Source organism: Silurus aristotelis (genome assembly GCF_946808225.1).
Source record: "Silurus aristotelis genome assembly, chromosome: 12".
Taxonomy (NCBI): Eukaryota; Metazoa; Chordata; class Actinopteri; order Siluriformes; family Siluridae; genus Silurus; species Silurus aristotelis.
Genome location: NC_139585.1, coordinates 565438 through 579306, shown reverse-complemented (window position 1 = coordinate 579306; position 13869 = coordinate 565438). Strand labels below are relative to the sequence as shown.

General features: G+C 44.3%; 1 protein-coding gene across 2 annotated transcripts in view; it reads right to left on the bottom strand.

Moving 5' to 3' along the window:
- The window catches only part of LOC310734965 (protein tweety homolog 2-like), a 33099-nt gene that overhangs the window by 18241 nt on the left and 989 nt on the right, over positions 1-13869 (bottom strand). For both annotated transcript variants that reach the window (XM_083557502.1, XM_083557501.1), the window contains exons 2-4: positions 4557-4741; positions 3479-3590; positions 3005-3225 (exon numbers count right to left, since the gene is read on the bottom strand). In XM_083557502.1, coding sequence (XP_083413628.1) covers positions 3005-3225; positions 3479-3590; positions 4557-4741 — 518 coding nt within the window. The remainder of the gene's footprint in view (positions 1-3004; positions 3226-3478; positions 3591-4556; positions 4742-13869) is intronic.

The window sequence follows — 13869 nt, the reverse complement described above, 5'->3', positions numbered from 1 at the left end:
CTGTAGTACAGGGTTGTGTGTGTTTGTGCGTATCTGTAGTACAGGGTTGTGTGTGTTTGTGCGTATCTGTAGTACAGGGTTGTGTGTGTTTGTGCGTATCTGTAGTACAGGGTTGTGTGTGTTTGTGCGTATCTGTAGTACAGGGTTGTGTGTGTTTGTGCGTATCTGTAGTACAGGGTTGTGTGTGTTTGTGCGTATCTGTAGTACAGGGTTGTGTGTGTTTGTGCGTATCTGTAGTACAGGGTTGTGTGTGTTTGTGCGTATCTGTAGTACAGGGTTGTGTGTGTTTGTGCGTATCTGTAGTACAGGGTTGTGTGTGTTTGTGCGTATCTGTAGTACAGGGTTGTGTGTGTTTGTGCGTATCTGTAGTACAGGGTTGTGTGTGTTTGTGCGTATCTGTAGTACAGGGTTGTGTGTGTTTGTGCGTATCTGTAGTACAGGGTTGTGTGTATGTGTGTTTGTGCGTATCTGTAGTACAGGGTTGTGTGTATGTGTTTGTGCGTATCTGTAGTACAGGGTTGTGTGTGTGTGTGTGTATCTGTAGTACAGGGTTGTGTGTGTGTGTGTGTGTATCTGTAGTACAGGGTTGTGTGTGTGTGTGTGTGTATCTGTAGTACAGGGTTGTGTGTGTGTGTGTGTGTATCTGTAGTACAGGGTTGTGTGTGTGTGTGTGTGTATCTGTAGTACAGGGTTGTGTGTGTGTGTGTGTATCTGTAGTACAGGGTTGTGTGTGTGTGTGTGTATCTGTAGTACAGGGTTGTGTGTGTTTGTGTGTATCTGTAGTACAGGGTTGTGTGTGTTTGTGTGTATCTGTAGTACAGGGTTGTGTGTGTTTGTGTGTATCTGTAGTACAGGGTTGTGTGTGTTTGTGTGTATCTGTAGTACAGGGTTGTGTGTGTTTGTGTGTATCTGTAGTACAGGGTTGTGTGTGTTTGTGCGTATCTGTAGTACAGGGTTGTGTGTGTTTGTGCGTATCTGTAGTACAGGGTTGTGTGTGTTTGTGCGTATCTGTAGTACAGGGTTGTGTGTGTGTGTGTGTATCTGTAGTACAGGGTTGTGTGTGTGTGTGTGTATCTGTAGTACAGGGTTGTGTGTGTGTGTGTGTATCTGTAGTACAGGGTTGTGTGTGTGTGTGTGTATCTGTAGTACAGGGTTGTGTGTGTGTGTGTGTATCTGTAGTACAGGGTTGTGTGTGTTTGTGTGTATCTGTAGTACAGGGTTGTGTGTGTTTGTGTGTATCTGTAGTACAGGGTTGTGTGTGTTTGTGTGTATCTGTAGTACAGGGTTGTGTGTGTTTGTGTGTATCTGTAGTACAGGGTTGTGTGTGTTTGTGTGTATCTGTAGTACAGGGTTGTGTGTGTTTGTGTGTATCTGTAGTACAGGGTTGTGTGTGTTTGTGTGTATCTGTAGTACAGGGTTGTGTGTGTTTGTGTGTATCTGTAGTACAGGGTTGTGTGTGTTTGTGTGTATCTGTAGTACAGGGTTGTGTGTGTTTGTGTGTATCTGTAGTACAGGGTTGTGTGTGTTTGTGTGTATCTGTAGTACAGGGTTGTGTGTGTTTGTGTGTATCTGTAGTACAGGGTTGTGTGTGTTTGTGTGTATCTGTAGTACAGGGTTGTGTGTGTTTGTGTTTGTGCGTATCTGTAGTACAGGGTTGTGTGTATGTGTGTTTGTGCGTATCTGTAGTACAGGGTTGTGTGTATGTGTGTTTGTGCGTATCTGTAGTACAGGGTTGTGTGTATGTGTGTTTGTGCGTATCTGTAGTACAGGGTTGTGTGTATGTGTGTTTGTGCGTATCTGTAGTACAGGGTTGTGTGTATGTGTGTTTGTGCGTATCTGTAGTACAGGGTTGTGTGTATGTGTGTTTGTGCGTATCTGTAGTACAGGGTTGTGTGTATGTGTGTTTGTGCGTATCTGTAGTACAGGGTTGTGTGTATGTGTGTTTGTGCGTATCTGTAGTACAGGGTTGTGTGTATGTGTGTTTGTGCGTATCTGTAGTACAGGGTTGTGTGTATGTGTGTTTGTGCGTATCTGTAGTACAGGGTTGTGTGTATGTGTGTTTGTGCGTATCTGTAGTACAGGGTTGTGTGTATGTGTGTGTGCGTATCTGTAGTACAGGGTTGTGTGTGTGTGTGTGTTTGTGCGTATCTGTAGTACAGGGTTGTGTGTATGTGTGTTTGTGCGTATCTGTAGTACAGGGTTGTGTGTATGTGTGTTTGTGCGTATCTGTAGTACAGGGTTGTGTGTATGTGTGTTTGTGCGTATCTGTAGTACAGGGTTGTGTGTGTGTGTATGTTTGTGTGTATCTGTAGTACAGGGTTGTGTGTATGTGTATGTTTGTGTGTATCTGTAGTACAGGGTTGTGTGTATGTGTGTTTGTGTGTATCTGTAGTACAGGGTTGTGTGTATGTGTGTTTGTGTGTATCTGTAGTACAGGGTTGTGTGTATGTGTGTTTGTGTGTATCTGTAGTACAGGGTTGTGTGTATGTGTGTTTGTGTGTATCTGTAGTACAGGGTTGTGTGTGTGTGTGTGTGTTTGTGTGTATCTGTAGTACAGGGTTGTGTGTGTGTGTGTTTGTGTGTATCTGTAGTACAGGGTTGTGTGTGTATATGTGTGTTTGTGCGTATCTGTAGTACAGGGTTGTGTGTATGTGTGTTTGTGCGTATCTGTAGTACAGGGTTGTGTGTATGTGTGTTTGTGCGTATCTGTAGTACAGGGTTGTGTGTATGTGTGTTTGTGCGTATCTGTAGTACAGGGTTGTGTGTATGTGTGTTTGTGCGTATCTGTAGTACAGGGTTGTGTGTATGTGTGTTTGTGCGTATCTGTAGTACAGGGTTGTGTGTATGTGTGTTTGTGCGTATCTGTAGTACAGGGTTGTGTGTATGTGTGTTTGTGTGTATCTGTAGTACAGGGTTGTGTGTATGTGTGTTTGTGCGTATCTGTAGTACAGGGTTGTGTGTATGTGTGTTTGTGTGTATCTGTAGTACAGGGTTGTGTGTGTACCTGTTGTACTCGGCGGCTGCAGTGCGGTCAGCGATGTAAGTCAGGTCCACTTTGGCCTGTTCCCAGTCTGGGAGACCCAACAGCTGTTTAATGAGGTTCTCTGCCAGCTGCTGCATAAACTTCAGAGTCTTAACAAAGTCACCTCGCGTGGCAAATATCTCATCCAATCGAGACAAATGTTCCTTCATTCCACTCTGAATTCCCTCCATCGTAGAGGAAACCTGTAAGACGAGGAACAGGACAATATCAAGATCAACCAATCAGATTTCTCAAAAAACGATTCTATCATTCTTCAACAGCATGCCCACAGAAAGGGTTTATAGCAGCGGTCCACAACCTTTTTTGGAGGGGTGCGTGATGGGGAATGGAGAACGGTGGGGTGCGTGATGGAGAGCGGTGTGGTGGAGAACAGAGGGGTGCGGGGTGGAGAACGGTGGGGTGCGTGATGGGGAACGGAGATGTATTTTTTCTTACCAGGTTCTCGGCTCCCACCAAAGTGTGGTTGGTGTTGTAAAGTGAGTAGGTTAGCTGATACACTCCATCATTGGTCTCACTGTTACCATAGAAACCAACCCCAACTGCGATGCTGCAAAATGAGGAGAAACAGTTTATTATCATCATCAAACCTCTAATACACAACACACACCACTAAAAAATAACCTTCACATGAGCAAGAAGAATTCAGCAGAAATTGGAGGAGATGTGGAAAGATGGAGATATTGGATGTTGGTGTGAAGGTTGTAAGACCTTTCGGATGAACTGGATCTGAACTTCAGACCTCCCTCACTCCAGCTCTCAGCATTACTCCTTCATTAAACCCCTTAAAGAAAGTATCTCAGAGAGAGAGCATTAATAAAACCCACACTAGTGTCAAAGCTGCTGTTCTAGAGAACGAATCACCACCTTCTGACCAATCAGGATTCCGAGCTCAGCAGCAGCGTGGTGTAAAGTGGAACAGTTCACACAGTTATCACTGTGCTGCTTCAACTTCATCCAGTGGTGAATTTATCTTCATCACCAGGGACACATGAGGACAGACCTCGGGACAGGGTGGGTGTAGGAGGGGTAAGGAGGGAGGGTGTGAATAGCGATTGGGATACGACCCACAGTGGTGCATTGTCTTGCACTGGGAACGAATCCAGGCAGAACAAAAGCGTCTCCACCGTCCTGCTCGTGTCTCTAATCCATGAAGGGCCGTTTACAGTGCAAAGTAACGACACCACACCGCAATCCATCTGAACCCTCACAGCTTTAATCTGAGCATGTTCTGCTTCAGAGATCTGAACTCAGCCACAGGGGTTATTACAGTGCAGCAGTCTTCCAGGCGGTTCATCAATTCACCCCCACAACTTTATTACCCTCTACCTTTGGATGTTTTGCCTGAAAAGTGTGTTTGACGGAACTTTTTTAAAAATAAATAAATAAATAAATCAGAAGTTCAGGACATTTCACATGACCTCAACAATGAAGCATGTTTAGAAGGAACGGAGCAGATAATCCAATAACACACTAATGAGTGTCATGGGTTTATCACACACACACACACACACACCAGCTGATAAGTCCGGCTGTGACGGCCGTCCAGGTGATGCAGTGTGAGCTTGGCTTCTTCGTCTCTTCCTCATCTTCTGCCTCGCTGTTCCTCCGACAGCAGCACAGGAAACTCAGATAGAGTGCAAGAGCGAGGAGGTTCACACCCAGCGCTGCTGAGGATACACACACCAGGAAGAGCAGAGACTGCAAAACACACACACAAACACACACACACACACACAGTTTATATACAAACACATAATTCAGTGCAAAAGGTACACACACACACACACACACACACACACACACACACACATATAGGGCAAAAACGATTCCTTGAGTAATTTGAATACAAAAATGTAACGCCAGAGAACTTTACACTTTAAAGACGAAATCACTACAGTCAGTAATATCACATGGTATTAAACTGAGCCCCTGAACCCTGGAGAGAACTCCAACAATCAGCTCTGGAGGAGACAGAACGAGACACATGAAGCAGAAGAGCCTCGTTTATACACCAAAAGCTTCACACTTTAGCCACACAACATGCTTACAGGTGGAGGCAGCAAAAATGTTGGATGTTTTTGAGAAACACACTAATAGCTGAATGAAGCTCCACAAAATCTTCACACAATCCAGAGGAACATCTTCCCAGAAGAGTAACAGTAAATCCTACATGGAGGCTGTGTTTGCATTTGCATGTACAGCTGCTGATGGAACTGGGCCACTGGTGTTTATTGCTGATGTGACTGCTGATAGAAGGGAGGAGCAGGATGAAGTCTGAGGTAAATAGAGCTTTACAGCTTCTTACAGCTACCAAATGTTCTCAAAATCAGTCAGTCACCTGACCTCAGCCCACCTGAGCTGCTTTTCACATACTGAACACTTCACTTTCCTGTGGAGAACTGAGGAGGAGGAAGAGGGAAAAAAGAATGAGGAGAAGGAATAGGAATAGGGGAGGAGGAAGACAAAGGTGAAGAGGGAGAGGAAGAGGAGGAAGAAGAAAAGAAGGACAAGGAGGAGAAGAAGAAAGAGGCAGATGAGGATGAGGAGAATGCGGAGAAGAAGGAGGAAGAGAATGAGTCGGTTGAGGAAGATGAAGATGAGGACGAGAATAAGGTAGATGAGGAGGAGGAGGATGAGGAAGAGGAGAAGGAATATGATGAGGAGCAACAGGATGAGGAATAGGGGGATGAGGGGGAAAAGGAAGAGGAGGAAAAAGAGGGAGAGGAGGAAAAGGAGCTCTCTCCACACGCAGGAACAAAAATTCCAAATCTCCTAACACAGCAGAGAAAGTACAGGATATGTGTGTGTGTGTGTGTGTGTGTGTGTGTGTGTGTGTGTGTGTGTGTGTGTGTGTGTGTGTGTCTTGATAAAGAGAGGAATGGGAAGCGTGATGGTGAGGGTTCAATGCTTTTGTTGAGGCACAAGACAAAGGAAGTGTTCACACACACACACACACACACACACACACACACACACACATTACTATGGCAACCACAAGGTTTGTGGGAGCTCTTGTCCTGAGGCGATTGAATAGATGAACTAATAGAAAAAAACCCAAAAAGAAACAGAAATATAGAGAAACAGAGAGAAAGAAAGAAAGAGAAATGGAGAGAAACAAAGATAAAAAAAAGAGAGAAACAAAGAGAAAGAAAGAGAAAGAGAAAAAGAAAGAGAAAAAGAAAGAAACAGAGAGAAGAGATAGAAACATGGAGAAAAGGGAGAATAGAGAGAAACAGAGAGAGAAACAAAGAAAAAACAGGGAGAAGAGAGAGAGAATAAAGAGAAAACCGGGAGAAAAGCGAAAAACAGAAAGAGTAGAGAGAGAAACAGGGAGAATAGAGAGAAACAGAGAAAAGAGAGAGAAACAGAGAGAATAGAGAGAAACAGAGAGAATAGAGAGAATAGAGAGAAACAGAGAGAATAGAGAGAAACAGAGAGAATAGAGAGAAACAGAGAGAATAGAGAGAAACAGAGAGAATAGAGAGAATAGAGAGAAACAGAGAGAATAGAGAGAGCACTCAAACACTGAACTTCTGAAACAGAAAAAAAAATGAAGCAGTGAATATATATTTTAAATCCAATATAAACACAAGATCAAACACTGGCGGTAGTTACAATAAAGTACATGCTAACAGACACATTTCAGTCTAAACTGACCCCTGACCCCAAACAGGTCAAACACCATCGTTTTATTTCCTCTTCCTGTCCTCTAAAGGGAACCAGCTGTGATCCCTAATGAATCATGGGTAATGTTAAGGATGACCTCCATGTGACCCTCAAATCCAGAGGAAGTCACAAACAAGTCAAGTAGCTTATATTGTCATTCCAACCATATACAGTGCAGTAAACCATTGAACACACACACACACACACACACACACACACACACACACACACACACACACTAGTCAAGTCAAGTTTATTTCTATTGCGCTTTTCACAACAGACATTGTCTCAAAGCAGCTTTACAGAATTAAACAGTGAAGGTGAATGGTGTGTGTTTATCCCTGATGAGCTCCATGGAGACTGTGGTGAAGGAAAAACTCTCTCAGATGTTATGAGGAAGAAACCTTGAGAGGAACCAGACTCAAAAGCAGAACCTCATCCTCATCTGGGTGACATCAAGAGTGTGATTATAGTCTTTAAACACTACAGAACACTGGAGAGTGAGAACTAACATGAGCACTGGAGTGTGTGATTATGACTGATGATCTTTCTACAGTCTTCTACAGTCATTATGGTTATAAAACTAGGAGCTACTGAGCAACTCATAAAATATCTCAACATCTGTGATCATCACAGATCCAACACCAGCTTCTCCATGCCAGAGCCTTTAAACACTCCAAGAGGTCCAGTGTCCAAAATCCACATGGCACTGGTACGTCTCTAGATGGTACGGGATTTGTGGGCATCTACTTCTTTAAAAGGTCCACAATCTTCATAAGATGGGACGTGACTGGAGCTGGAGCAAACTCAGGATGCCTCGGGATGGGCATCTACCAGATTACAGAACACACACACACACACACACACACACACACACACACACACACACACACACACATAACAGAACAAACACACACTACCAGATTACAGAACACACACACACACACACACACACACACACACACACACACTACCAGATTACAGAACACACACACACACACAAAACAGAACACACACACACACACACACACTACAGAACACACACACAACACACACACACACACTACAGAACACACACACGACACACACACACACTACAGAACACACACACACACACAACACACACAAATTACAGAACACACACGACACACACACACAAACACATTACAAAACGCACACACATTACAAAACGCACACACATTACAAAACGCACACACATTACAAAATGCACAAACACACACATTACAGAACACACACAAACAAACTACCTGATTACAGAACACACACACACACACACACACACACACACACACACTACCAGATTACAGAACACACACACACACACACACACACACACACACACACTACCAGATTACAGAACACACACACACGACACACACACACACACACACACACACACACACATTACAGAACACACATTACAGAACACACACACACACACACACACACAAACACATTACAAAACGCACACACATTACAAAACGCACAAACACACACATTACAGAACACACACATTACAGAACACACACAAACAAACTACCTGATTACAGAACACACACACACACACACACACACACACATTACAGAACACACACACACACACACACACACATACACTACCAGATTACAGAACACACACACACACACACACACACATTACAGAACACACACACGACACACACACACACACACACACACACACGACACACACACACACACACGACACACACACACACACACGACACACACACACACACACGACACACACTACCAGATTACAGAACACACACACACACACACACATTACAGAACACACACACGACACACACACACACACACACACACACACGACACACACACACGACACACACTACCAGATTACAGAACACACACACACACACACACTACCAGATTACAGAACACACACACACACACACACACACACACACACACACTACCAGATAACAGAACACACACACACACACACGACACACACACACACACACACGACACACACACATTACAAAACACACACACACACACACACGACACACACACACACACACACACACTACCAGATTACAGAACACACACACACGACACACACACACACACACACACTACCAGATTACAGAACACACACACACTACCAGAATACAGAACAAACACACACACACACACACACATTACAGAACGCACACACATTACAGAACGCACACACACACACTACCAGATTACAGAACACACACACACACACACACACACACACACACACACACTACCAGATTACAGAACACACACACACACACACACACACACACACACACACACACTACCAGATTACAGAACACACACACACACACACACACACACACACACACACACACACACAACCAGATTACAGAACACACACACACACACACAACCAGATTACAGAACACACACACACACACACACAAAACCAGATTACAGAACACACACACACACACACACACACAACCAGATTACAGAACACACACACACACACACCCAGATTACAGAACACACACACACACACACACACACACAACCAGATTACAGAACACACACACACACACACACACACACACACACACACACACACACACACACACACACACACACAACCAGATTACAGAACACACACACACACACACACACACACACAACCAGATTACAGAACACACACACACACACACACACACACACACACACACACACAACACACACTACCAGATTACAAAACGCACACACACACACACACACACACACACACACACTACAGAACACACACACACACACAGACACACAGACACACACACTACAGAACACACACACACACACACACACACACACACTACCAGATTACAGAACACACACACACACATTACAGAACACACACACACATTACAGAACACACACACACACACACATTACAGAACACACACACAGAGATTACAGAACACACACACAGAGATTACAGAACACACACACACACACACACACACACACACACACACACACAGAGATTACAGAACACACACACACACACACACACACACACACACACAGAGATTACAGAACACACACACACACACACACACACACACACACACACACACACACACACACACACAACCAGATTACAGAACACACACACACACTACCAGATTACAGAACACACGCACACCCAGATTACAGAACACAGACACACAATATAGTGCTGAGCGCTTCCTTAGCATTAGCGCTAGGTGAAATGTACACTCCGAGCACAATAGCGGTGGTAAATTCCTGCGGTAAATAAAAAGGTCTACCTATCTCACAACCATAAACTCTACCGTGATGAGCAGTAGCACAGTGTCTGAGTTCCTGGAGTGTTCGGTGCTGGTACACAGGGACACTGGTTGCTCCGATGTCCATATGTTGCATAAGGCGGGCTACAAAGTGAAAGTAGCACCATTTTGGGTCTAGAGCAGCCGCTGCGAGCTACTGCTGTGCCGCCATCTTGGATCCACACATACACTACCAGATTACAGAACACACACACACACACACAGAAAACCAGATTACAAAACACACACACACACACACACACACACACACACACACAGAAAACCAGAATGCAAAACACACACACACACACACACACACACACACACACACACTACCATATTACAGAACACACACACACACACACACACACACACACACACACACACACACACACACACACATTACCAGATTACAGAAAACACACACACACACAACCAGATAACAAAACACACACACACACAACCAGATTACAAAACACACACACACACACACACACACACACACACACACACACACACACACACACACAACCAGATTACAGAACACACACACACACACACACAAACACAAAACCAGATTGCAAAACACACACACACACACACACACACACACACACACACATTACCAGATTACAGAAAACACACACACACACACACACAACCAGATAACAAAACACACACACACACAACCAGATTACAAAACACACACACACACACACACACACACACACACACACAACCAGATTACAGAACACACACACACACACACACAAACACAAAACCAGATTGCAAAACACACACACACACACACACACACACACACACACACACACTACCAGATTACAGAAAACACACACACACACACACACACACACACACACACAAAACCATATTACAGAACTCACACACACACACTCACACACACACACACACACACACACACACACACTACCAGATTACAGAACACACACACACACACACACACACACACACACACACACACTACCAGATTACAGAACACACACACACACACACACACACACACACACACTACCAGATTACAGAACACACACACTACCAGATTACAGAACACACACACTACCAGATTACAGAACACACACACTACCAGATTACAGAACACACACACTACCAGATTACAGAACACACACACACACACACACACACACACACACACACACACACACACACACACACTACCAGATTACAGAACACACACACTACCATATTACAGAACACACACACACACTACCATATTACAGAACACACACACAAACACACACTATCATATTACAGAACACACACACACACACTACCATATTACAGAACACACACACACACACTACCATATTACAGAACACACACACACACACACACACACACACACACACACACACACACACACACACACACTACCATATTACAGAACACACACACACACAAAAACATACACACACACACACACACACACACACACACACACACACACACACACACACACACACAAACACACAAACACACACACACTTTTACGCAACATATTTCAGGAAGAATCTAGAGGAAGTGACAGTAGAAGGAGCAGGAACCTAATTATACAAACATCAGGAACTGAGAACACTGACAAACAGCCTGAAACATCTCCAAAACATCTCCTCATGTCCCGACACGCCCTCCTGCACTCGTGACACATGATACAAGAATATAGATGTGGAACACTGACCTGCTGGTGGTTTATAGATGTGGAACACTGACCTGCTGGTGGTTTATAGATGTGGAACACTGACTTGCTGGTGGTTTATAGATGTGGAACACTGACCTGCTGGTGGTTTATAGATGTGGAACACTGACCTGCTGGTGGTTTATAGATGTGGAACACTGACCTGCTGGTGGTTTATAGATGTGAAACACTGACCTGCTGGTGGTTTATAGATGTGAAACACTGACCTGCTGGTGGTTTATAGATGTGGAACACTGACCTGCTGGTAGTTTATAGATGTGGAACACTGACCTGCTGGTGGTTTATAGATGTGGAACACTGACCTGCTGGTAGTTTATAGATGTGGAACACTGACCTGCTGGTGGTTTATAGATGTGGAACACTGACCTGCTGGTAGTTTATAGATGTGGAACACTGACCTGCTGGTAGTTTATAGATGTGGAACACTGACCTGCTGGTAGTTTATAGATGTGGAACACTGACCTGCTGGTAGTTTATAGATGTGGAACACTGACCTGCTGGTAGTTTATAGATGTGGAACACTGACCTGCTGGTAGTTTATAGATGTGGAACACTGACCTGCTGGTGGTTTATAGATGTGGAACACTGACCTGCTGGTGGTTTATAGATGTGGAACACTGACCTGCTGGTGGTTTATAGATGTGGAACACTGACCTGCTGGTGGTTTATAGATGTGGAACACTGACCTGCTGGTAGTTTATAGATGTGGAACACTGACCTGCTGGTGGTTTATAGATGTGGAACACTGACCTGCTGGTGGTTTATAGATGTGGAACACTGACCTGCTGGTAGTTTATAGATGTGGAACACTGACCTGCTGGTAGTTTATAGATGTGGAACACTGACCTGCTGGTAGTTTATAGATGTGGAACACTGACCTGCTGGTAGTTTATAGATGTGGAACACTGACCTGCTGGTGGTTTATAGATGTGGAACACTGACCTGCTGGTAGTTTATAGATGTGGAACACTGACCTGCTGGTGGTTTATAGATGTGGAACACTGACCTGCTGGTGGTTTATAGATGTGGAACACTGACCTGCTGGTGGTTTATAGATGTGGAACACTGACCTGCTGGTGGTTTATAGATGTGGAACACTGACCTGCTGGTGGTTTATAGATGTGGAACACTGACCTGCTGGTGGTTTATAGATGTGGAACACTGACCTGCTGGTAGTTTATAGATGTGGAACACTGACCTGCTGGTAGTTTATAGATGTGGAACACTGACCTGCTGGTAGTTTATAGATGTGGAACACTGACCTGCTGGTATTTTATAGATGTGGAACACTGACCTGCTGGTAGTTTATAGATGTGGAACACTGACCTGCTGGTGGTTTATAGATGTGGAACACTGACCTGCTGGTGGTTTATAGATGTGGAACACTGACCTGCTGGTAGTTTATAGATGTGGAACACTGACCTGCTGGTAGTTTATAGATGTGGAACACTGACCTGCTGGTGGTTTATAGATGTGAAACACTGACCTGCTGGTGGTTTATAGATGTGGAACACTGACCTGCTGGTAGTTTATAGATGTGGAACACTGACCTGCTGGTGGTTTATAGATGTGAAACACTGACCTGCTGGTGGTTTATAGATGTGAAACACTGACCTGCTGGTGGTTTATAGATGTGGAACACTGACCTGCTGGTAGTTTATAGATGTGGAACACTGACCTGCTGGTGGTTTATAGATGTGGAACACTGACCTGCTGGTAGTTTATAGATGTGGAACACTGACCTGCTGGTGGTTTATAGATGTGGAACACTGACCTGCTGGTAGTTTATAGATGTGGAACACTGACCTGCTGGTAGTTTATAGATGTGGAACACTGACCTGCTGGTAGTTTATAGATGTGGAACACTGACCTGCTGGTAGTTTATAGATGTGGAACACTGACCTGCTGGTAGTTTATAGATGTGGAACACTGACCTGCTGGTAGTTTATAGATGTGGAACACTGACCTGCTGGTGGTTTATAGATGTGGAACACTGACCTGCTGGTGGTTTATAGATGTGGAACACTGACCTG